This window comes from Typopeltis vanoorti, chromosome 4 (genome assembly GCF_054136105.1).
Source record: "Typopeltis vanoorti isolate ZY-2024b chromosome 4, IOZ_Tvanoo_1.0, whole genome shotgun sequence".
NCBI lineage: Eukaryota > Metazoa > Arthropoda > Arachnida > Uropygi > Thelyphonidae > Typopeltis > Typopeltis vanoorti.
The window spans coordinates 165,315,830-165,342,351 of record NC_143552.1 but is presented as its reverse complement, the minus strand read 5'-3'; the positions used below and the strand labels follow the sequence as shown (position 1 = coordinate 165,342,351).

Genomic DNA, 26,522 nt, shown 5'->3' with positions numbered 1-26,522 from the left:
TACAACCAAGGAGCACAGAGGGTGGGGACCAGGAGATGTTTAGACAGTTGAGCTCGGCAAGTGCAAGAGTAATGATTGTTATGAGATATTTTAACTACAGCAGTATAAATTGGGGAGAAGAAGATGCATGTAGCAATAAGGGAATAGAATTTCTAGAATTCTTGAGGGACAAATGTCTTAGGCAATATGTAATAGAAGGAACAAGAGGTTCAAGAGTTTTGGATTTGGTCATAGCATCAGAAGAGTTGATAATAACTGAGATGACATCTCTCCCACCAGTTGGAGAGAGTGACCATGTGGTTTTGACTTGGAAGATGAATAGCCATGCAGGAGTATTAAAGAGATGGAAACATATGTGGAATTATAAGGCAGGTGATTATAATAGTCTTAGACATCAACTTGGAGAAGTTTCATGTAGGGAGGAATTGGAAGGCTGGGATATCATAGTGCTTGGGAAATTGTGAAGGAATATTTGTTAGCAGCAATAGTAAGCTGTATTCCACAAGTGAAGAAGAGGAAACAATTTGGTGTAAAGTGGATGACAAACAATAATAAACAGGAACTGTATGTGAAAAAGAGGCTATGGAAGAGATATAAGGAGACAGGTGAAGAGCAGATGCATGAAGAACATAAGACACAGGCCAGGAGAGTGACTAATATGGTAAGGAAGGCAAAATCGGAATATGAGAAGAGATTGGCCCTAAGATCCAAAGGAAATCCTAGGGAATTTTTTAGCTATGTGGCCAGTAGGAGGAGAAATGATTGTGGAAGAATGACATTGTGGGGTAAAAATGGGAGAGTGACTGATGCAGAGGACATAGTGGAATTGTTCAATTGAACACTTTATTGGTGTATTTCATCCTGGAGGAGTAAATTGTAATACTAGAGGGATAGGGCAGGTTCGTGGATTAGTGGTGCAGGAGGAGAGTGTGTTCCAAATACTGAGTACTCTAAATGTCAGTAAAGCTGTGGTACTGGATGGTATTTCACCACGAGTTTTGAGAGAATGTTCTAAAGAACTGATAGCTCCTTTGACCTAGCTTTTCAATGAAAGTCTGGCTACGGGAAAGGTGCCCAGGAGGAAGGAAGGTAAGAATGTGTCATTGCATAAGGACGGTAGCAGACTGGAAGTGTCTAATTATAGCCAGTTTGTGTGTCATCAGTCATTCCACAATCATTGTTAAGCTCTTGGAGAAATTAGTTAGAGACCGTATACAACATTGGGCATATGAGAGTAATGTTATCTGTGAGAGTAAACATGGATTTGTGAGGGGGCACCCTTGTTTTAGTAATATGCTAGACTTTTATAATAAAGTTACAAGAGCAGTAGATGAGGGAAAGGCATATACTGCCATTTTCTTGGATTTAGCGAAGACATCGGACTGGGTTCCACATGATAAGCTGATATTTAAGTTGCAGTACATGGGTCAGGTTGGTCAATTGGATTCAGGATTGACTGTCCGGTAGGTATCAGAAAGTTGCATGGTGGAGCAGTTTCAAGGAGGCAGAGGGGTTGCAAGTGGGGGTTCCACAGGGCTCAGTACTGGGACCTATATTGTTTAATCTTTATATCATTGACACTGTCAGTGAATTGCAGGGAGATATTCAGTTGTTTGCAGATGATGTGAAGCTGGGAAGGCTTATAAGTAATAGTGCAGATGTGGTAGTCCTGCAAGAGGATTTGATTAAGATAGACAGATGGGCAAATGAATGGGGGGAGGGTGTCAGTTTATTGCAGCAAAATGTAAGGTCTTGAGGTTTGGGACACATCGATGGGACGCTGCATACTCTATTGGAGCAGATATATTGGAGAAAGTAGGTAAGACAAGAGATCTGGGGTTGATGATTGATAGAAACCTGAAATTCAGGGGACATATTACAAAGGTGGTGAAGGTAACACAGAGGATTGCTGCAATAATGAGAAGGATGCTGACCTGCAGAGATAAAACAATTATCATTCCATTGTATAAGACCCTGATCAGACCACACGTAGACTATTGTTCTCAGATTTGGTCCCCAGGAATTGAAGGGGATAAATTAACTGTGGAAAGGGTACAAAGACAGTTTCAGGACTTTACAATGTCAGTTATAAGGATCAGCTGAGGAAATGTGGACTGCAGAGTTTGGTGGATAGAAGGAGAGGTGATATGATTGAGACTTTTAAACTGTTGAGAGGTGGATACAGGGTTGACACTGGGGAGTTCTTTTGATTGATTGAACAGCCAGAAGGAGTGATGACAAGGGGGCCATCCCTGGAAGTTATGAAAGGAAACTGTGAGCAAGAGGGTGAGGAGTGGTTTCTTTGCATTGAGGGTGGTTGAATCGTGAAATGCATTGCCTGACAGAGTGGTGAGAGCGAGAATGGTCAATGAGTTTAAGGAGTGGTATTATAGACTTTGTGTTTCCTAGGAGAGACTTCCCACGATGAGTCTGGATAGACTCGAGTTTCCTAGGAAGGACATTCCGCGATGAGTCTTTTGACTCCTTGGAGGTCTAAATAATAATAATTCCACTCACTGCGCTGTGAAAAAAAAAAAAAAAAAAAACATTTTGTCCTCTCTCATTCCATATAATAAAAAATTTCATCAATCAATATCTTATAACACCCTTTCAGAAGGTTATAGGCTTCTATCATATCATCCTCCCTTTTTCCTGTATACCAGTGTCTAAAGCCTGCACACGTTGTTCTCATAATCTATATTCCATAATCCCAATATCACCTTTTTAACTCTTCTTTGTAGACTTTTCACCACTTCTTCTCACCCCCCTCCCCCGAAACTCACAAGACTAAATCTGTGAATAGAAATGCACAGGTGTAGTTGCATAAAGACCTTGTAAAGTGACAAAATGATTCCTTACATGTCAATGTGTATTTCAACATTGGCCGGTTTGCCTATTCTGAGGGGCAAAAAAACCTGAGTTTCCAGATGGTAAAACCCTCTTCCTCCTTATAAGACTGACTAACTCACCTTAAGTGGGAAGAGACCAGATAAATTCCTCACATCATAGATGGGAATTGAACAAAGATCTTTTGGACCAAAGGGCTTCGTCTATACCGACTGAGCTATGGAGGCTCTAACATTGCAATTACTCTCGAAAATATATTTGCAATTTTATGTGAACTTCGAATTTAAATTCATATCCACCATAACTCGATGATCTCTAGAACTGTCACTTTCTCCAAGCATAATTCCACCAATATAACATGCCCTGGATATGTCATCATACAAAGTGCATAACTTTATACCTGCTAACATTAAATTGATATCCATTATTTTGTCCACATTTCCAACCTATTCAAAATCACCCTGTAAATGAGGTACACCAGTAACATTCCTGACTTAGAATCTCACTCCTTACAAAGTATAGCTTTCTGTCAACCTATTTCTATATGTGAGTTCTTACCAACCTCTCTAAAATCTTCACAACCACTCTGGAGATACACATAGGTGGATGATAGGATTCCTATAGAATCTTTCCTGACCTGAGACTCCTATTTTACAAACATGTTACAGACCTAGACAATGGTTGAAAAAATGACCCATGGAGTTCACCATTGGTCAACATAAATCTACCCCCACATACCACTTTCTCTGATACCTATCTGTCAGCCACCCACTTTTTCAAGTCAATAGTTCAAACTCCAATCTCAACTGAACATTTTTTTAGCATATATTCTGATATTTCACTGGTTGATACTTATCTAGTTTATGCAACAGCTCTACAATCTCCTCATTCCCCTCTATCTTGTCATGCAATGTGTATATAATATAGTATTGTGTGTTATGTTATATACACCAGGCAGAAAAATCTTAAGTAAGCACTCATTATTTAAGTAATCGCATCTACTCTGGACTCACTGGTTCTATCTGCATTTAGTGAAGTTATTCTTCCACACTCTTTCTTTCTCTTATATTTATTTATTTATGCTTATGGCTACATGAAACTGGCAAGTGAAGAGTACAATCACAATTCCCAGCAACAAATGATGAAAATCTTAACATATACAAGTTCATTACATAAAAGGCACAATCAGCTTTCTAAGTTTTCCTCTTTTTTTTTTTTTTTTTTTTTTTTTTTTTTTTTTTTTTGAGTAATCGTCTGAACCACGGGAGAACAATCACAATAAGGGTGATTTGACAGCTCCCATTTATGTAGAAGGTAGCCACATCTGCCCTGACTAGTTCTGATCCTGTTTATTGATGACCAAATCTTCCTAGGAAGATCAAAACCAGGCTGCGGAGCACAGGGATCTTCTACCCGGAAGCCGTTTGTTGGTAGATTGTTGGACCAGTGTTCTCATATGTCATATATTGATGGCAGTGCAGCTGAAGAGAGTTTGTCCATGGACCAGAGAGGCTTTCTAGATTTGAGACATAGACCAGGTGGGTTTATGAGAGTCTGATGTAGGGGCAGGAGTGGGTTGCTCACTGTATTAAATTCCTTAATCAAGGCTTGTCTTCTCCGTATGTGTGGTGGAGCAATGTTAGATAGAACAGGAAGCCAGGAGAGAGGGGTGCTTCTCACTGTCCCACTAATTGTGCGCATGGTAGAGTTTAGCTGGGTGTCTATAATGTTAGTGTGTGTGTGTGTGTACTTCTTTCCCAGACAGGGGCACAATATTATACTGCAGAGAACGCGAGGGCTAGTGCAGACGACCTTAGGACTTCTGCACCACAACCCAGCAAGCCTTGGTTGTGGTGCAGAAGCAAGCCTTGAAATGATATTATTTCTGGTTTTAATTTTATTGGAGAGGTTGATGATGTGCCTTTTATAGGTTAGGCTTCTGTCCAGACTCACCCCAAGGTATTTTGGGTGAGGCTCGTGTTCTACCATTTTTCCACAGAGAGAAAGGTTGAGTTGTCGATTCACCTCTGCATTGTACAGGTGGAATACTGAGGACACTGTTTTCATTGGATTTGGCTTCAAGTACCACTGCTTAAAGTACTCTTCCAGGGTGTTCAGGTCTGTATTCAAGGTTGATTCTAGGTTGGTAAAGGAGGTGGATTGATGTAAGATTGCCAGGTCATCAGCATACATATACTTGCTTGATCTGGTATGAGGTAGATCATACACGTAGATGTTAAAAAGTATAGGGGATAACACAGAGCCCCAAGGAAGACCGCTGTGAAGGAATCTGGGCCTGCTCTTTTTACTGCCAATATGGACCCAGATCTTTCTGTTGGAGAGAATAGAATGAAAAAGTTGTAAAGTTTTTTTACACTTTATAATATTTCCTAGTTTTGGGAGGAGGCCCCTGATCCAGACAGTGTCTAAGCAGATGTTAGGTCAATGAAAGACCGTTGTGAAGGAATCTGGGCCTGCTCTTTTTACTGCCAATATGGACCCAGATCTTTCTGTTGGAGAGAATAGAATGAAAAAGTTGTAAAGTTTTTTTACACTTTATAATATTTCCTAGTTTGGGGAGGAGGCCCCTGATCCAGACAGTATCATAAGCAGATGTTAGGTCAATGAAAGTGGCTCCAGATTTAGGTTTCTTCTGAAAGCCTGCTTCAATTTGAGTTGTCAGGGCCAGGACCTGGTCACAGCAACTTCTTTCTGGCCTGAAGCCAGCTTGTTCAGTCGGGAGTGCTCTTTCGATGAGTGGTGAAATTCTTTTAAGGAGAATTCTTTCAAAGAGCTTAAAGGTGGTGCAAAGCAAGGAGATAGGTCGCAGGTTTTTCACATCATTTGGATCTTTCCCTGGTTTGGGCACGGCAATTATTTTGGCTTCCTGCCACAGCTTTGGTAGTTTACCAGTTATGATGATTTCTGAGAAAAGGGCAGCCAGCCATGTTTGGCCATGTTGACCAAGATGTTTTAGGAACTCAGGGAGTATACCATTCACTCCTGCAGCTTTGCCATTCTTGGTAAGCTTTAAGGCTATTTGTACCTCTTCCTGAGATACTGGGTGTACGAGTTCAGGAAACTCGGGTTCCATCCTCAGGATTTGTCTGGTGGAAGCTCGTACAGCAATTTTCCTGGTAGAGCTGGGATGAATCTTGGAGGTTTTCAATAAATGGTAAGTCATTTGATCAGGAGTTATCTCTGTTGTTTTGCATGTTGTTGGCTCTGTCCACCTAATTTTCTTGCAAGTGACCAGCTTCCCCGACTAGATGTGACGAAATCGAGTTCATTGATGGTTGAGATCCATCTTTCCTTTCTGTTTTAATCTAGGGTTGATATGAGCTCCTTAGCAATAGTTGGATCTTCAGATTCCTCATATTTGGTTAGGAGTTCCTCACTTTCTCTACTCCAACATGGGATATATTGTTTTCTGTAGCCTCTAGGGATAGAGGTTTTTGCAATTAGGAGTGGGAGGAATTGCTCTAATGGTTTGCTCGATTTGTTTCTGAAATGCAGTCCAGTTGGCCCTGTGGAGATTCCATCTAATGATTGGTGTTCCGCTAATGACTGGGATTGATGTTCCTATCTCTATTAATGTAGCACGATGTTGACTATTAGGGAATCTGTTAAGGATGGTTCTGGTTGATGGCAGAGGGTGGTCGTCTTTGGAGTCTTTGGTGACTATGCACAGACCTGGGGTGTAGGTTCTGTTCCATCTGGCTGAGTAAAGAGTGCCGTCTTGCTTGGCATCATAATTCAAATACAAGCTATATGTATCCATCCAGTTAGCTAGATTATTACCATCCCAGTTGTTAGAGGAATAGCCCCACATGGTGTGATGGGAATTGAAGTCACCAACATAGATAGCAGGATGAGGAGAAAGTCAGTCCATCTGATCAGGCCAGCATTGCGATGGAGGTTTGTAGATATTGTATATTTCTCTTATAAATGCATAACAAGAAAATTATTTTGGGCTGCCTTTAGCCTGCACAACCAATTTCTTTTCATACTCTAACTTAGCATTCTGGGCAATAACTTTTCTCACCTGCACTTTATATATTTCAACTCCTCTCACACCCTTATTATCACATTTGCAAGAGAAAATAAGAGGCAGCTGGAGTACTGAATATTGAATGATATTCAAACAGAAATGCTCGGATATAGAGGTATAAAAGTTTTGCAGTGGCTGCATTGCATAATTCAGAGAGCCTGATCAGAAGATCAAATTCCAGATGACTGGAGTGGAGCTCTCATAGTTCCCATCTATAAGCTGGGAGGAACAAGCTAGGTTCAGGCTAAATAGAGGTTGTCAAGATCAGATTTTCACTTCAGGACAAATAGTTGAGAAATCTTGGAAATATAATGAGGATCTGTACTTAAGTTTTGTAGAAAAGTCAAGAAGCATACAAAATGCCTAGAAAAAAGCTTTTCAAAACACTACAGTTATATGTGATAAATGGAACATTATACAGAACAATACATAGTCTATAATTAAGTTGTAAGTCAGTAGTTAGAACTGAAGGAAATACAGGAAGATGGTTTGGTTTCACATCAAACCATCTTCCTGTAAGAAAAGGATGCACATTATCTCTTATATCGATGAAAGAAAGTGGCATCAAGTCTGATATTAGAATTGGAGATGTCAAACTAAACTCTTTGCTTTATGCAGACAATGATGTACTTCTAAACACATCTAGTGCAGGTCTCCAGGATTCACTAACTAAATTGAATTAACAACTGTAACAAATTTGGCAAGAAAATCTGCAATAAGCTGATGTAGAAACTACAGAACAAAGTAAAATATTTCAACTATTTAGCCACAATTTTTTAGTAAAGACAAATTAAATTTGGAAATAGACAACAGAATAAACAAAGTCTGAATGGTGGGAAGACAGTTTAATAAATTTATATGGAATACGAGAGAAATTAGCCAAAACACCAAACTAGCAATATGCAAGATGGTGTTCAAAGTTTTATTTAAATAAAGCACTTGATCAAAAACTAGAGACTACAGATATGAGAGTTTTGAGAAAATTAGGAGTGGACAGATGGCATCAATGGGAGAACCATATTGAAAATAAAGACATTATGAAGGAACTGGACATTGTTAGCATTCCATAATGTGCAAGAGGAGCTAATCTAAGGTGATGGTCACTTAAACAGAATGGGAGATGAAATGTTGACAAAACAGGTGTTTAATGCCAAAGTGGCAGGAAAGAGACCAAGATTTAGGTAGACTGATTCAGGAAGAAGAGCCCTAGAAGCATGGAATATTAGATATCACAATATTGGAGTGTTCACAAGTAATAGATTGATTCGGAGGAAAATTGTTGATAGGAGATTAATATTTTCATGCCAAATTTGTTACAGTTAATTCAATTTAGTTAGTGAATCCTGGAGACCGCACTAGATGTGTTTAGGAGTACATCATCATTGTCTGCATAAAGCAAAGAGCTAAGTTTGACATCTCCAACTTCTAATATCTGACTTGATGCCACTTTCTTTCATCGATATAAGAGATAATGTGCATCCTTGTCTTACAGGAAGATGGTTTGATGTAAAATCAAAACATTTCCTGTGTTTCCTTCAGTTCTAACTACTGACTTACAACTTAAATATATTCAGACTACTATGAGGAAATAATACATATGAGGAAATTTATGATGATGGTAAGATGGTAAGAAATACATATTTTTTAGAATGGATGAGTCAACAAGTGAAGGAGAAAACAGAAGAAAGAATGAAAGGGCATATAAGAGATGGTTAAGAAGTAATACCTCTGGGGATAAAGAGGAGAATAGTAAGAGAGCAGCAGTGAAAAGAATAGTGATTAAGGTTAAAAAAATATGGGAACGAAAAAATGCACTGAAACTGAACACTGAATGAGATATATATATATATTCTGTTACGCTTGGCAATTTGTATGGCAGGGCTCCTTATATACAGATCTTGAACAGGACAATATCATTTCTCAAGATTTTAAAAGATATTATGAAGGTTTATTATATGAAGATATAGCAGAATAATCAAGATGAGAAGTTATTGTCAGAGAAAAGATTTTTAAGTGACAGTTAAAGAGGTAATATGAGCTATTCAAGCATCAAAGAATGAAAAAGGTGGCTGGCCCTGGCAGAATGATGAGTCAGGTATTATTACAGACCATGACAGTGATATTCAATAAAATGAGTGGAGGTTAGGATATCCCTTATCCCTTGAATAACTGATATATCAATCTATGAAGAACAATATTATTTATTATAACTACTGGACTGAAAGACTAATAGAAATTAGACTCAAAGCATTAAGAGGTCACAGGTCACATAATTAGGGCATATGCAATAATTAGGGCATATGCACTGGAAGAGGGGGATGAAGAAGACAGTAAAACCTTTTACAAAGAAGTGCAAAAAGTCATAGATAAAACAAGTAAAAAGTGGAAAATAGCTATCAACCGAGTTACAAATTTTCTTCATTACAAAATTCCCATACTAGACAACAATATCAGAAATGCCTAATTCAAACAACAGAAACCATATGAATCCAATGACATAGAAGAGGAATGGGAAAATCTGAAGTAAATTCAAAAGCAGCAAGAGAAATCTTAGGAATAAATGGATAGAAAAAAAGATTACTATGAAACTGGAATAAAGAAATAGAAAAGATAATAAAAAAAAATTAAAGAGAGAGAGAGTGTGTTACCAGAAATGGCTAAATTCCAAGTAGTAGAAGCAAAAACAGAGTACAAAAGAAATTATGCAATTGCAAAACGAGAAGTCAGGAAAATATATAAGCGAGAAAGAGAGAGAGAGATGGAACAATTTTATAACAGAACTAGAAAAGGATATATCTAAGTCAAAGTCAAAACTCTACAAAATAAAATCATGAAATATATGAACAGAGAAATAACAGGAAATGTAAAAATACAATGGGAATAGATTTAGAAAAATGAGTAACTTTAAAAATCTCTGAACTGATGATAATATAGAAGCAAAATTTTTTACAACAGAGAATGATCTAACAGAAAATATTACAAGGTCAGAACAAAAAAATACAATAAATAAGATGAAAAATAGGAAAACACCAGGAGAAGATATATAAACATGGAACTGTACAAAAATGCAGGTGAAAAATTTAATGAAAAACTCCTGAAATTCTTTAACATAGTCTAGATTTCTGAAACTAAACTAAACAAAACTAAACTTTGGGGGGAGACTGTTTATTCCAATTTATCAAAAAAGGAAATAAAGATCTGTTGAGAGGTGGTTACAGGGTTGACACTGGGGAGTTCTTTCTCTTGGTTGAACAGTGAGAGGCCATCCCTGGAAGTTACGAAAGGAAACTGTGAGCAAGAGGGTGAGGAGTGGTTTCTTTGCATGGAGGGTGGTTGAACCATGGAATGCATTGCCTGAAGGAGTGGTGAGAGCAAGAACGGTCAATGAGTTCAAGAAGTGGTATGATAGACTTTGTATTTCTTAGGAAGGACCTTCCACGATGAGTCTTTTGACTCCATGGAGGCCTGAATAATAGTAAAAGATGACTGCAATAACTATAGGGGAATTAGTCTGCTAAATACAGAGTACAAAATATATGCAGGAATATTAAAAGAGAAACTAAACAGTATTGTGGAGTGAAGACCAGACTACTAGAAGTAGTCTGAAAAGGCCGATCTTGCATAGACTCAATTTTTACTCTCAAATTATTAATTGAAAAGAAAATTTCAAAAAGAAACAAGTGGACAGGGAGACATAGCATACAGAGATGGATGTTGGGAGTAGTAGTGAATGCACGATGAAGATGATCAGCATGATCAGCATAGAAATGGAATAGATCAGAATGTGAGTGGGGTAGCTGAGAACGAGCAGATATATGTGGTAAACGGTAATGAAGGAGATTGGAGAAGGGCAGGTGTGGTGAGAAGATCACAACCAACAAGTGACTTGGGTAGGACTGGTTACAGACCTGGAAGTAAATTGCTATGTTTATTTACAAATGCCAGGATTATCAGAAATAAGAGAGATGAAATGGTTTCACTGATTGAGTTTATTTGCTTCAAAACCATTGGAAAAAATAAAACATGGTTGAATGAATGAAGATCATATCGTAACATGAATAGAAATGAAAGATGCTTTTTGCAAAACTGTGCTTTTCGCAAGGATAGAAAGATAAGACGGGGTCATAAAAATAATAATAATAATAATGTCAAATCATTGACGCACTAATAAAAACAGAACTATAACAGAGAAAAAATCTTTTATTAACCAGTCTTGAACTTTGATCTGGCTCTAGATAGAAAATTACTGCAATACAACAACATATCCAAACAAAATAATGTAGACTTGACAGGCTGTGATATTACATGCAATATAGTTTGAAATCACCAGAAATGAATTTTCAATTGTCAATATTTCCATGTTTTTGCAAGACATATCATAACAGTAACAAATTCAAATTATTCAAAATTATCTTATAAGGTAACAATAGTTTTGTAAAATATCTGATAAATGTGTCAAAAGTTAGTAGAGCATTTGTGAAATGTCAATCCATTTCTCACTTATAACTACAGTAAAACTCCTTTTTTTACACTTTTCAGGGGACTGATGGAAAAAAGTGTAAATAGCAGGAAATGTAAAAAAAAAAATTTAAAAAAAAAAAGGCTAAAAGATGACTTACTGCTAGTATGTGAGTCTACATACTAGATTACAAAATTTAATAACTGAAAATAAATGAATTTTACAATTACTTACATTTATCTATTTTAAAAAATCTTTAATTGTTGATTGTTCTTGCTTTTCGTTTTTTTTTTTTTTTTTTTTTTTTTTTGATATAGCGCCAGATTGCTTTGCATTGAGTTCAATGCTTGACCTGTTATTTTACTATTGTGTTCAAAGTGGACACGGAGAGTCCAAGATATTTTGCTAAATGCACACGTGTTCTGGCATGCCAATCTACACGTCGCAGAATTGCCATCTTCTATGATGGATAGATAATTCACCACCGCAACTCGAAAGCAACTTTCACACGCTAAATTATGTAGCAGAAATTCTGCAATATCAATTCATACTGTGATTGAAAAATCACGGTATCGCTCATCACTACATTACTGCTGCAAGCGTGCAAGTTACCGTGATGGCGGAAACAAAACTACAAATGAAAGCAACGCCATCTGGGAACAGAAATGAGTAGATTTCTGTTCCCGGAAATCTGCGCATTCGATTCAAAAATCAGTATTGCCACCTGAGAAAAAAAAATACAAATCACAGGAAATAACGTCCACATCAAGTTTTTAATGGCAGGAAAACAATATATCGTAAGAATAGGCCTTAAGACGGGATCAATGAAAAATAATGTAAATTGCAGGAAAACATAAATTGCGGAACATAAAACGGAATTTTACTGTATATATATACATGTATTACAATTACGTACAAATTATTGTGCATATTTCATTCTAATTTATAACTAAAAATGGCCTCAAACTGAAATATCAGACAATTTTAACAAATTATACTAGATATCTGGTAAATTTCACTAAATTCCATTCACCCTGTGCAGAAATATTAATATCACTTTGAATCATTTTTAGCAATAAAAATTACCTAGTTGAAACCAAAACTAAATAAGTTCTACTAGACGAGACAAAAAAAAATTATACTCTTGTTTTAATCCTTTACACATGCAGCAGGCTAGCTGAGCTTTTAGTTCTCTTGGTAAATTCATAGCTAAGCACCTTTTATAGTATGACAATTTTGATAATTGGCAAAATATCCTATCATTGTTGCCTTTGGCAACAGCCCCAATGTTAAAGTGTTCCAACACCACTGTATTCAAGCATGGGCAAACTTTATTTGCTCATGCTTGGGTATATAATTTTTCTAGCATAATTTATTTTGTAACCTAGAAAAAAAAACTTTCAGAAATCAGAACTGAAACATGCAGATTACTAGAGTATATCTTAAACACCACATTTTATCACACTCCATGTAGAAAAATTATTGTTATTAGGATATATAGTTTTGACATATTTTGTATGTTTATGTCCCTGGAAACTGCTTGGTCTGAATTACAATTAAAAGTAAGGTGGCTCAACAAATCTCTGAAATGCTCCTAAATACCAAAAAAAAAATAATAAAATAATAATAATAATAATAATAAAGAAAGAAAAGAAAAGGTGTCTAAATACTAAACCTACTATACTATATAACCACGGTGGCCAAACCACATGTGGCTGTTAAGTTTTATTACGACTCAACTAACAAATAAAAAATATTTATAATTTTTCTTAATTTCTAGCAGACATGGGGCAATCACCTAATAAAGTTTTTCTGATGATAATAATTTAAAAAAACTCGAGGCAAAGCCAAAAAAAGGGGAAAAAAATCGATTTTCCTCTAAAAATCATCGATGTTTGTTTGCCATCCCTAATAAGCTGTATTTTGCTGCTCAATTGGTCAATGTTTTTGAGTAGGTTGATGAAATTTGCTGTTCGGATGTAGTTATATTTATATTACCTTTCAGAAAATTTAAAAAGATACATTACTGAATTTCGTACTTCTTATATTAATAAAAATATAATAATTTAAATTCCAAATGATTTAAATATTAATATTTTATTTTTAAAATTTTATTATAGACAATTTTGCAGCATGACTCTTAAAAATAAACAGAAGCGGAAGTATATCAGCGAACAGAAAAATTTGAAGGAAGAATGGGAAGAAGACTTTTATTGAGAAAAATGGTAAAGCTTTTTGCCTCATCTGTAGTTCAACAGTGAGCAATTTCCAAGTAGGGAATTTAAAACGTCATTATGAAAAATTTATCGCGAGTTTTCGTCTCAATATCCAGAAAAATCTGAAATATGAATTAAAAAGCTTAAATCGTTGAAATCATCAGTTAATAACTAAATTAACTTCATGACAAATTTGCTGAAGAATCTAAAACTGTAATAGATGCTAGTTTTAAAATATCATGGAACATCGCAAGTGCAAAATGGCCTTATACCGAAGGGGAATTTATTAAGCAAAACATTCTTGATACAATTGAATCACTGGACCCTAATAATTCAAAACTTTTAAAGTTAATTACCGACATTCCTACCTCACGACATACAATTGAATGTCGAATTTCAGAAATAAACATGGATTTATTATCAAAATTAGAAAACAATATAAAAGATTGTGTAGCATTTAGTTTGGCGCTCGACGAATCAACTGGCATTACAGACCAACCATAATTAGCAATTTTTATTCATTTTGTTCTTGAGGATGGAGTGACGCGAGAAGAATTATTAGATTTAATAGTATTAAAAGATAGTACTCATAGGATTGATATTAAGGAAGCTTTTGATGCTGCCCTTAAAAATGTTCCAAAAAGTAAATTAGTAAGTGTGGCTACTGATGGAGCAGCAGCAATGGTGGGTAAGAATGTAGAATTAATTGGACTTTTAAAAAAAGATGAAAGCATTCCAATTTCATTCCAATTGTATTTTGCATCGAGAATATCTTGTTGCAAAACACTTTAATTTTGAACATGTGTTTACACCACTCATAAAAATCGTAAATTTCATTCAGACCAAAGCAAAAAACCACCATCAGTTTTGAAATTTTATTGATGAACTTGATTTGAATGAACAAATAAATGATTTATCGTTGTACTGCATAGTGAGATGGAAATGTGTGCCTACCGTTGTACGATGTATTGAACAAATTGTAGCTTTATTAGAACCTATTATCGAATTCCTAGATATAAAAAAGCAATCATATCCGCAATTAAAAAACAATGAATGGATCTAGGACTTAATGTTTTTTACCGATATAATGGAACATTTACAAAATTTCAATGTGTCGCTGCAAGGCAAGGACAAGAATATTTCAGAACTGAGTCAGAGCATTTTTAGTTTTAAAAAAGCTACTTCAGGATGTGATATTCTTCCTACGGCCATCAGTAACTATCAAGAAAAATTAAACAACCTGTTGAACGATTTGTAGACTTACAAGAATTAAAACCATCTATCGCAATTCTATTAAATCCATTTGAAATTGATGTAATTAACAATGGTTTCCCGCTTTTAAAAAGCTTACTTCCTGGAACGGCATCAGGAGAAAAAATGGAGTTAATAGAAATGCAAGAAGACGAAGGTCTTAAAATGTTACATAAATCAGTAAATTCAATCAATGAATTTTGGAAATGTGTACCTACCATAAAGTACAGCTATTTAAAAAATGCAGCATATCATTTATTATCAATTTTTGGATCGACGTATGATGTTGAATCACTGTACTCAACGATGAAATTTGTAAAATCCAAGTATCGTTCTCAATTAAAAAACCAACATTTGAAAGAATTACTAAGTTCAATTACTAATTACGAACCAAATTATCAAAAATTAGTTGCTAACTTAGATAAACCTTCTACTAGTAAAGAGTAAATAAAAAAATGTAAATGCATGTAAAAAAAATATGTAATAATAAATATGTTTCAAAAACTTTTTTTTCTTTATTCCTTATAAATGATATTGTATTTATATGTGTATGTATATGACTGACTGACATAGACCTTTGGGATGTGGCTCTTAACAATTTCTGGTAGGTAACTAGGGCTCTTGCTGTAAAACCTCTGGCCATCCCTGCTATATAAGACCAAAACTTAAATAAATTTCCATAATAAGAAAATTTCTTATACACAGTAAAAGGATTCAGGAAGGGGATCACTCACACAAATACATACTCTTTCCTTCTCATTATCAAAATAGATACTTTAAATATATTTTTAAATGCTGTTTATGTTAATATCAGCAAATAAAATGAAATGACTGAACTCAATTAAATAGAAATTATGAAGCATGGTAGCAGTATTGCTAAAAAAAAATAATAACTAGTGAATAATTTTTTTAAATGCCAAACTATTTTTGGAAAAAGGGGAACTACCATTTTGTATTAATTACCTTAGGCTCTGAACATCTAATTCTTCAGTATAAATATCAACTGAAGATGATGGTGGTGATTCTGGACTTTCAGATAATAAGGCAGAAGATGTTGATGATAAAACAGTAGTGTTTGCAGGATGCTGGAATGTCTTAAAAGCAAACTGTGGACCCATCCATAAACGGCGATGAGGACCAGCATGAGTAATTATTTCAACCTAAAGGAGTTCATAAAATGTCAACAGAAAGACAACACAATATACATTAAAACTTTTATTTTATAAAATGAAATAATTATGGAAGTAGATTCATAACTTTAATTTGAGAAAAACATGTTACTATTACTCTTACTAAGCGAAATTATTTTATTGTTTTCAACAACCAGCATAGTGAACACCCTAAAAAGTACAGTACACCACATGAATACCAGCACATTAGTATATGACTAAAGTGATTTCAAATTTCAGTTCAACCTAAATATGTAACCAAGGACATGCAAGGATTGATCATCTCATCAAAGGACAATATAAATGATGAACTCCACTTTCAACATGCCAACCAGTGAATGGCAGTCTTTACATGTTATCCTTCATAGCACCCAACAGTCGCATTCAGTGAGTAGTAGGCCATCTACTGTGGATAGCACTTACAATTGATTCCATGCACTTCCATCTCAATATGGTATCACTGATTGTTGACCTGGGACGACTTGATTTGTCAACAATCAGTGATAAATCAATGAAAAGATAGGCCTGCCATGTTGCAGGCCTATCACAATGCCTATTTCAAACTCTAACAGTTCCCATCTCGCTGCCATTTCACCTGGACACAGTTGTACTGACTTGGGAGCATCACATTCCTCCAATTTATACCAGATACAAACACATGATTCATTACATGGCACGATGACCCTTAGCCATGGAGTGTCCATTGACTTCTTTCCAATCAGTGTATGTACATAAAACTGTTATGCTACCATTAACGTGCGCACAAATTGAATAAGAATTCAGTAACAGGGACTGATGGAATATCAGCATGTATGCTAAAAGAGTGTTCAGCTGAACTGGCCATTCCTTTGACCAGGATGTTTAATATGACGCTCAGAACAGGGAAGATTCTGCAGGAATGGAAGGAATGTATGGTAATTTCATTGCACAAGGGTGGTGCAAAGACCAATGTATCCAACTATCTACCAATTAGTATCTCAGGAGTGGTGGTGAAGATTTTGAAAAAATCAGTTAGGGCTCGCATTCAGAAATGAGTTGACAGTGAATCTCTACTTTGCAATGAACATGGGTTTACTAAGAGAAGGTAATGTCTTAGCAACTTGCTCATATTCTATAACAATGCTACCATTGAACTAGACAAGAGGAATGGATATATCCTGATACTTTTGGATTTTGCTAAGGCTTTTGACAAAATACAGCATGATAGACTGTTGAATAAATTAGAGAAAATGAGTTTGGGTTATACAATATTAGCATGGATAAGAGGATGGCTGACTGACAGATATCAAAAAGTGGTATACGGAGGATCTTAGTCTGCAAGGTTTAAGGTAACAAGTGGTGTACCACAAGGATCAATGCTTGGTCCACTGTTAATCAATCTGTACGTTAATGATATTGGGAAGGATTTCATAAGTGACATACAGCTATTTCCTGATGCAAAGATAGGTAGTGTAATCAGGAATGCTGCTGATATGCAGTACTTGCAGAATGATTTGAATAGGCTGGAATTGTGGGCAAGGGAAAATGGGTGTCAGTTCAATGTGAGTAAATGTAAAGTCATTCACTTCGGCATGATAGATAACCAATGTCGTATTATATTGGTGGGATTAGGCTAGAAGAAACTGATGAGGCTAGGGATCTTTAGACAGGAAGTTGAAGTTAAGGAGCCATGTGGCAAAGATTGCAAATATAACTCAAAAGATAATTGCAATGCTGAAACGAACGTTCACATGTAAAGAGAAGGATGTTATTTTGCTTCTTTACAAGGACTTGATAAGACCTCACTTGGACTATTGTGTGCAGATCTAGTCTCCTGGTTTCCATTGTGATTCTGATATATTAAAGAGAGTACAAAGGAGAGGGTTAAAAATGATATCAGGATTGTGGAATACTGATTATGAAGACAGATTGAGAATTTGTAGACTGCAGACACTAGCAAATAGGAGAATGAGAGGTGATATGATTGAGACTTACAAATTTCTGAAAGGATCATACAAGATTTTAATTGATGGAATTTTTCAATTTATGGAGGGTGGGGAAAGAACGAGCGGGCATCCTTGGAAGCTGAGAATGAAGGATGCCAAGAAGCGTGTGAGGGCTAGATTTTTCTCTCAGAGGATGGTGCGTGATTGGAATGGATTGCTATTGGATATTATGAGTGCAAGCAGTGTGAATAAATTCAAGAATAAGTATGTAGGTGGTGTGTGTAGTATGTGGCTCCCTCGATGATCTCTGACTCCTTGGAGGTCTTTCTTAATAATAAACATTTCCCTAGCTGGAGGAAATGATAAATACACCTCTAGTTTGTAGAAGATGGTCTTCACAATTAGCCTAGTGGCTGTGCGCTTTGCAACCATATGCCTGGGGAAGGAATGTCCTAGGTTCGATTCCCGTCGGTGACGTGAGGAGCTCAAGGATCTTCCTCAGCCATAGCCAATTTAGCCAGTCTTGGATGCAGGCAGTAGTGTTTTCCCCCCAGTTTGGCTGGGGTTTTTTCATTCCGCAAGCAGGCAAATTGGTCCCGTGAACACACACGGACTACAGTCATAAATAACTCCAAATAGGGATGCAGCATAAGAGTGGCGTGCTGGAAGCATTATTTCGCTGTGACTCCTCATTAGGAGGAGACCCAACCCATCTGAATCAGATGGAAGGGAGAGATAGATAGATAGAGTTTGTAGAAGACTTCCATTCCTTAGTGAAATGCTACCACCTTACTTATCGGATGCCTGAAGTAGTGTTGCATGTTTCATCATGAGCAAGGCATGTAGTTTCAGCATCCACTCTCACTTCCTTTCTTGAGTATACTGAACATTTGTAGGAAGCCTCCTTACTCAAGCATACAGGAGTCAAGCAGTGCTGCAACCCCATTCATTAGTAGGTTTAATGGAATGAATACAGCACAGAGAAACAATTAAATACAAGTGTAATGGATCCTACATTTTGTCTGTCACAGAGATATTAGGGATACAATTTTAAAATTGTAAAAGAACACACAAAAACATTCAAAATAATAAATGAAAAAAAAAAAAAAAAAAGAGTTAAAATCCAAAAGCCCTATGAGGGACACCCTCTATGGGTGCCCCTCAATCAGGAGAAATAAGAATGAAAGCTTCCCTAATCTTCGGTTTTTAACTTTTTAAATCTGCTGCTGATTCTAACAAAAGTATTTTAAATTTATATTTGTATTGGTGAAGCATAGTCCCCCCCCCCCCCCCCATTTGACCATATTTGTGGTAGCAGATGTATTCTTGTGTTCTTATATGCAGATGTTGGCAACCTCCCAGTTTGACCATACTAAGATAATCTGCAAGAGCAAGGTACTTTGTAAGCACATGGAACAGAAAGGAGAGATTGAATCCTTGGGGAAGCAGATAATGGCAGAAAGCTTCAATGAGGTTTGCAAGAAATATCTTTACAGTTCTGGCTGCTTTTTCTTTTCTCTAGATATAAGAAATAGTAATAACATTACTGTATACTACAGTAATGTTAAGAGGGAAGTGAGGAGGGAGTTCAGAAAAACAACCAACTTGTTAATTGTTTTAACACTGGACAGGAAGGTCATATAAAGGAGAGTTCAGCTGAAAAGGAAGCATAGGTGAAACAGAGGTAAGGCTCTGTTACCAAGGATTTTGATAACACCATACTGTCGAGGGGGGGGGGGGGGGATAATGAGAATGTTTATGCATGTACCTGCCTGTGTGGATGAATTTTTTTTTAAACTTAGATAGAAAGGGTGCCAGTGGGAAAATGTCATTAAAGTATCTAGAAAAGGCAGGCTATTATTATTATTTTTTTCCTCTAGTGAACTGGATTATGGGGTGCTGACTGTTGAGATGGAGGAAGAAGGAGTCTAATGTGTCTGAGACGTGACCAAATAGAGTACATCAATCTGTGCCCACTCTCACCGATAACATTGGATGTTCACCTTTGAGTTCACTTTCTTCCTGGGAAGTAGACGGGCTCCTCTGCTCAGTGGCAGATTTTTTCATGTCAATGAATGCAGCTATCACTGAGTTTCGTGTCATTCGTTGCAATGATTTAGGTCAGGAGCGATGAGTTAGGTTAGGTTAGATTCTGTGCTAGGTATCTGAGACATTGTCATTGAGTAACCCATCTCGTTATGGGCTACTCAGTGAGATTTAGAGTAATCTTGTAGATCACTCGGAGTTTTTGGAGAGGTATCCCTTCTCTTTAACATACCTCAATAAAGGTTGAAACCGGAACTAGTCTGGGTAGTGGTCCTTCCCATAATTGAGTGCCTGTGTAGTTCAGTGGAAGTGGTGTTTACATTCCTCAGTCTTAAACCACCTGAAGAAAGAGCGTCACAAGTTTGATTCTAGTTGCCGAACTGGAGGAACGTTTTTGCCGGCCTAGTTGGCCAAGTGGTTAGCATAGTCCCTCTCCAACCAAACAGCTATGGGTTCGAATCCCACCTTGGACATGGATGTTTGTGATTTTCTGTGAAAATACTAGTGGTGGTGGGGGTGGTAGATGGATATTGGTGTAGATGATGATGGTAGTTGCGGTTCATTGTAGTTGGTGGATTGAGTGGTGGAGACAGAGAGCTGTAGGTGTCCTCCCTCAATGAGTCTTTGGACACCCTGGAGATGTCACGTAATAATAATAATAATAATTATTATTATTATTATTACGTGACATTCTCTTAATAATAATAATAATTATTATTATTATTATTAAGAGAGAGGCCTCCAGGGAGTCAGAGACTCATCGAGGGAGGCCACATACTACACACACCAGCTATCGCACTTATTCTTGAATTCATTCGCACTAATGGCAATCCATTCCAATCACGCACCACCCTCTGAGAGAAAAATTTAGCCCTCACCTTCTTCTTGGCAGCCTTCATTCTCAGCTTCCAAGGATGCCTTCTCATCCATTCCCCACCCTCCATAAATTGAAAATTTCCATCAATTGAAATTCTGTATGACCCTTTCAGATGTTTGTAAGTCTCAATCACATCTCCCCTCTTTCTCCTGTTTGCTAGTATCTGCAGTCTACAAATTCTCAATCTGTCTTCATAATCAGTATTCCACAATCCTGATATCATTTTTAACACTCTCCTTTGTACTCTCTCCAATATATCAGAATCACAATGGAAACCAGGAGATCAGACCTGCACACAACAGTCCAAGTGATAATAATATATCTCAGCCAGTAGATATTAATGATGTGGTGTAGAGCTTTCTTAATAACCATCTATAAAAAAAACAAAAGGAAATAAAACTGAATGTGAGAATTACAGAGGAATTTACCTATTGAGTGTTCTATAAATGGCTGGAAGAGACTACTCAAACAGAAAAAGACTAACACTTTAGGGAAACAAAGAAAGGATTAGATTTTCAGAGAAAGGCTAAAAAAGTTAAAGAAAATATCTAAACAAAGTTGGTTATTGTTTTCAAAATTTTGAAAACAATAACATTACAGGAAGAACAAAAGATCTGTTTATAAAGTTACATAACAGTTTATCCCCAGATTGAGAATAGCAAAATAAATTGGAGTAAAGTTTAATGGAAGAAGAGAAAAAAGATGAAAAGAATATACAGAGGAGTTGTACAAAAAAGATATTGATAGTGAAGGAAATGAAGAATTAGAAAGGAGAGAATTTGTTGTAAGATCTATGATAATGAAAAAGTGAAGTGATATTGGCAATGGAACTGCTGTCAAAAGGAAAGTCTCCTGCAGCTGATGGAGTGTTGGTGCAATTGTTGAGAGCAGCTGGGATTGAAGTAGTGAATATATTCACTGAATATCACTCAACAGATATGGAACAAAATATACTGGCATGTAAAAAAGCAAATATCAGTATTTATCCTGATTCCAAAATTTATGATTAAGGGAGATAAAGTTGAGGTGGTTGAAAGTTAGGATTTATTAGGGTGAAGATGAAATTAAAACATGGAAAGCTATGAGGAAAAAAAACTGCTCTGGTTTTCAAAATTTTTGTAAAAAATTATTAAAAACAAAATATTAAGATCATTAGAATTATAATTGTTAAAGTAATGGTATTTTGTAATTGATGATGACAATGTTTTTTTTAAACGTCCTTCTACTTTGAAAGCTGAATATGCTAACAAGCTATATCATCTGAGGAAATGCTATTACTGATCTCAGGCTCAAGTATTCAAATGAAAGAACCTTATTTTTACTTATTACAGCTAAAATCAATAATTAGTCCAAGTTAATTCATCAAAAAAAAAATTATTATGGAAAGATCACATTGACTGGAGAAAAAAAATGGTATAAGGACAAGTACTGCAAAAGACACAGTGGAGATACTTAATGAGCAGTTCATAAAGGTCTTTCATTCTTGTGAATGTGACGTCATGGAGAGATTGAGAGCAGTTCATGATGGGGAGGAGAGACTGATTATAAGTGAGCAAGAAGTGTATGAGGAATTGAGCAAACTTGTTAATAAGGCTGTTGGACTTGATAACATATCACCACGTATTCTGAAGAAATATGCCAGGGAGTTGACATCTGCCTTGACATATTTTTTTAATATGAGTCTTGCACTGGGTTGAGTTCCAAAGGAGTGGAAGGAAGGCAATAATTTGATGCCTGAGTTCTATCACCTCCCTTATGAAGTGTGCCACTTCATAAGGGAGGTGACTGAACTCAGGCATCAAATATAGGCCTATATGTGTATCAGGTGTCGTGGTTAAGTTGTTGGAGAAGCTGGTGAGAACTAGGATACAGAATTGGGGTTGACAACAATGGTATTATCTTTGATGAACAGCATGGATTTGCTAAAAGGAGGTCCTGTTTTAGTAATCTACTTACTTATTACAATAAGGTGACAGCTTCCTTGAACAAGAGGAGAAGAATACACAGTAGTATACTTAGATTTCACAAAGACTTTTGATAGATCACCACATGATAAGTTGATAATCAAACTAGAGCGGATGAAGTTGGATATTAGATTAGTGCATTGGATCGGAGACTGGCTATCTGATAGGTATCAGCAAGTGGGAGCAATATCCAGGAAAAGGGAAGTCACTAGTGGTGAGCCTCAGGGGTATGTTTTAGGGCCATTACTGTTAAACTTGTATATTAATGATATTGGCAGAGATCTGGATGGAGATATTCAGTTGTTTGCAGATGATGCAAACAACTGAAAAAGAGTAGAGAAGATGTTGTGGCCTTACAAGAAGACTTGACTAAATCGAGTCTTACAATTTATTCAAGAAGACTTGAATGGGCATGGAAATGGGGATGAAAGTTCAATGTTGGAAAATGTAAAGTTTATAAATTTAGGAAACAAAGATTGGATGTAGAATTTATGCTTGGCGGGATATATTGTTAGAGGTGGAGGAAATAAGGGATCTTGGGGTGATAGTAAATAAGGATCTGAACTTTAGGAGACACATTGCCAAAATTGTGAGGAAAACAAAAAGAATTCTGGAAATGATGCAGAGGACAATGACTTGTCAAAGTAAAGAGATTCTTATTCCATTGCATAAGAATTTTATTTGGTCACACATGAACTATTGTGACCAGATTTGGTCACCTGGTTTTCAAAAGGATGATGAGATGATGGAAAGGGTCCAGAGGCGACTGACTAAGGTAGTTTCTGGTCTCTGAAATGTCAAATATGAGGAAAGGTTGAGAAGATGCAATTTGCAGAGTCTAGTAGATAGGAGGAGGGGTGATATGATAGACACCTACAAATTGATAAGGGGTTGTTATAGGATCAATGTTGGAGAGGTTTTACAGAAAACAGTGGGAGATCACGGGAAAACCAGAGGTCATCCCTGGAAGCTGTATAAGGAGGGTGTGAGCAGAGGGATGAAAAGCAGGTTTTTTGCATGCAGAGTTGTGAATGATTGGAATGCCTTGACTGAGAGTATGATGTTTGCAGAGAATTTGAGTGTGTTTAAGGTGCAGTATGATGAGCTGTGTGTGTATATGACAAAAGGACCTCCTAGACAAGTCTTTGACTCAATTGGGTCTTGGGATAATAAATAATAATAAAATAAATAATGAAATATTATTCACAATAATTATATAACTTATTTAGTACACATATATACATAAAACTATTAATCCGTGAATTAATAAGTCATGCTCACACACTTCCATTCAAATTAAAATGTGGAATAAACAAAGAGGGCTGTGCAAAGAGTTAATTTAACAAGCTGTGCTCAGAGTTAAACTTAATTTAACAAATTCATCATGAGTAAAACATAGGCAAGAAATAACCTAACAGAGACTGTATTCTAAAGCAGTGCTTCCCAACATTTTTTGTATCATGGCACACTAATCAAGTAAAAAATAATAATAATAAATTCACAGCATACTGAAGATTCATATGTGCTAATTCTTGCAAACTCATTAATTTCACATTAGTAAATGCATATTTAGGCTAAAGTGCTGGGTTAAATTTATGTTGCATTTTAAATGAATAATTTACAGCACAAAGAGAAACAATTAAACAACAGGTTTAATAAATTTCAATATTTTATCTGTCACAGAAGCATCACTAGGAATGAAATGCTAAAATTGTAATAACACACGTACAAAAACACAAGAAACAATAAGAGCAAGAAATTAGATAATAAATAAAGACTAAAGTACCTATGAGGAAAGTTCTCTATGAGTGCTGTTGGCTAGCCTTAGATGTTGAGTGGTAGGCCTAAGTTTCCCAAATTTTGGGAAGTTTAATACAGCCATATTTATTAAGATTAGGCTGGTTTTTTAAGTCTGCTGCAATGGAGCATGATGGTTTTCTTTCATCTGATTTTGTGTAAAGTATCGAAAGCATGGTCTGCTAGACCTGATTGACCACAGTTGTGGTGGAAGATGTATTTTTTATCTTCTTCAAGGTGGATGTGTAGATGTCAGCAGATCTCTGTCTTATCATATGATAATTTACAAGAACAAGGAACCTTATAAATACCTGGAATAGAGAGGGAAGGAAGCAGATCCTTAGGAGACTGGAGAAGGGAAGTCAGCTTCAAATGAGGTTTGAAAGCAGTGCAGAGATTATATTTCTTAAAGTTCTATTTTTTTCTGAAGTGCCCCAGATATATAGGGAATAGTAATGGCATTACTATAGTCTTTATGTTGAGAAGGATGTGAGGAGGTGAAAGGGACAGATAAGTTGTAAATTTTTTGGCATTATAATCATTGAACAGGAAGGTTTGGCCATAGTTGCAGTGGTTTTGATGATCCCATATTGTTGAGAAGGGGTATGATGGGAAAGTTTATGTATGTGAATAGATTTTCTGTAAACTGAGAAAGAAAGAAAGGGTACCATTGGACAGATACATGATTAGATCTTCAGGTTTGAGACTGGTAGTATCAAGAGCATTTTTTTCCAAAATGCTCCATATAGAAATTGGCGAGAGGGAGGAGGGGAGAGAGTCCATGGAAGGACCCTGTTTTCATAAAGTACCTTTCAAGAAGAAGTAACCAGTATGGATAGCAAAATTAAAAGATCAGCAATGTGGGGAAGGGGGGGGGGTTCAGTAAATTTAGAGTGTCAGAAAGGGGAATATTGTGAATAATGAGGCAACATCGAAGCTCACCATGATATCATTACTGTTTAAAACTAAATTCTGAAAAATTTGATTTGAAATGAGTGGAAATTTTTATATAAGAAGAAAAAATGTGGCCAGTGAAATTAAAGATTTTGCTAACTGTTTGGCTAATTTAAAGTCTCTGCAGTTATTCTTCTCTAGCACAAAGTCATCTGCTACAAGTAGTCAACCTATAGCCAAAAAGACTCAACAATACAGCCATTAGTGCTTAGCCTTGGTCACAACTTTGCAGTAGCACCTTGGCAAGTTCCTAGTTTAGAAATCATATGGCATATAGAGCACACCATGCATAACTTACCTCTAATGTTGCCAACATCTTATCACAAACGTCACCACCAAAAAGAAATCTCTCCAACAACCAATTCCAAGCTTTACATAAACTCCCCAAAGACAACATAATTAATTACTAGAGCTGACAAGGTGATGCTACCATTGTTCTCAATTCCAGTGATTATAACAGAAAAATGAATGTTCTACTCAGAGACTGCAATTATAATTCTCGATTATAATTCTACTAAGTCTCAGAAACAAAAGCATTAAAAAGGGTTCTAAAAATGTCAGATCATGGCCTCTTGAAGTTGTTAAAAAACAAACTTTCTAGTTCCCCCCCATCCCAATATACAGATATTGCCAAAATTTATAAACCCAACTACCCTCTCCATCTCATAGTAGACACTACTGACTCTCCTTCCTTTCAATTAGTCAAACAGTTAGCAAATTCTTTAATTCCACTGACTGATCACACTTCTTATATAAAAATTTCCATACATTTCAAGTCTTTAATCCAGAATTTAGTTTTAAACAATAATGATTATTTGTTATTATTATTATTACCCCAAGACCTCATGGAGTCAAAGACTCATCTGGGAGGTCCTTTTATCACACACACAGCTCATCATACCATGTCTTAAACACACTCAAACTCCTTGCAGACACCACACTCTCAGGCAAGGCATTCCAATCATT

The 26,522-nt window shown here is 36.2% G+C and overlaps 1 protein-coding gene across 1 annotated transcript in view; it reads right to left on the bottom strand.

Moving 5' to 3' along the window:
- rudhira (breast carcinoma-amplified sequence 3 protein rudhira) overlaps positions 1-26,522 on the bottom strand; it is a 532,797-nt gene that overhangs the window by 132,367 nt on the left and 373,908 nt on the right. Inside the window, exon 19 of the mRNA XM_090391579.1 lies at positions 15,788-15,984. Coding sequence (XP_090247705.1) covers positions 15,788-15,984 — 197 coding nt within the window. The remainder of the gene's footprint in view (positions 1-15,787; positions 15,985-26,522) is intronic.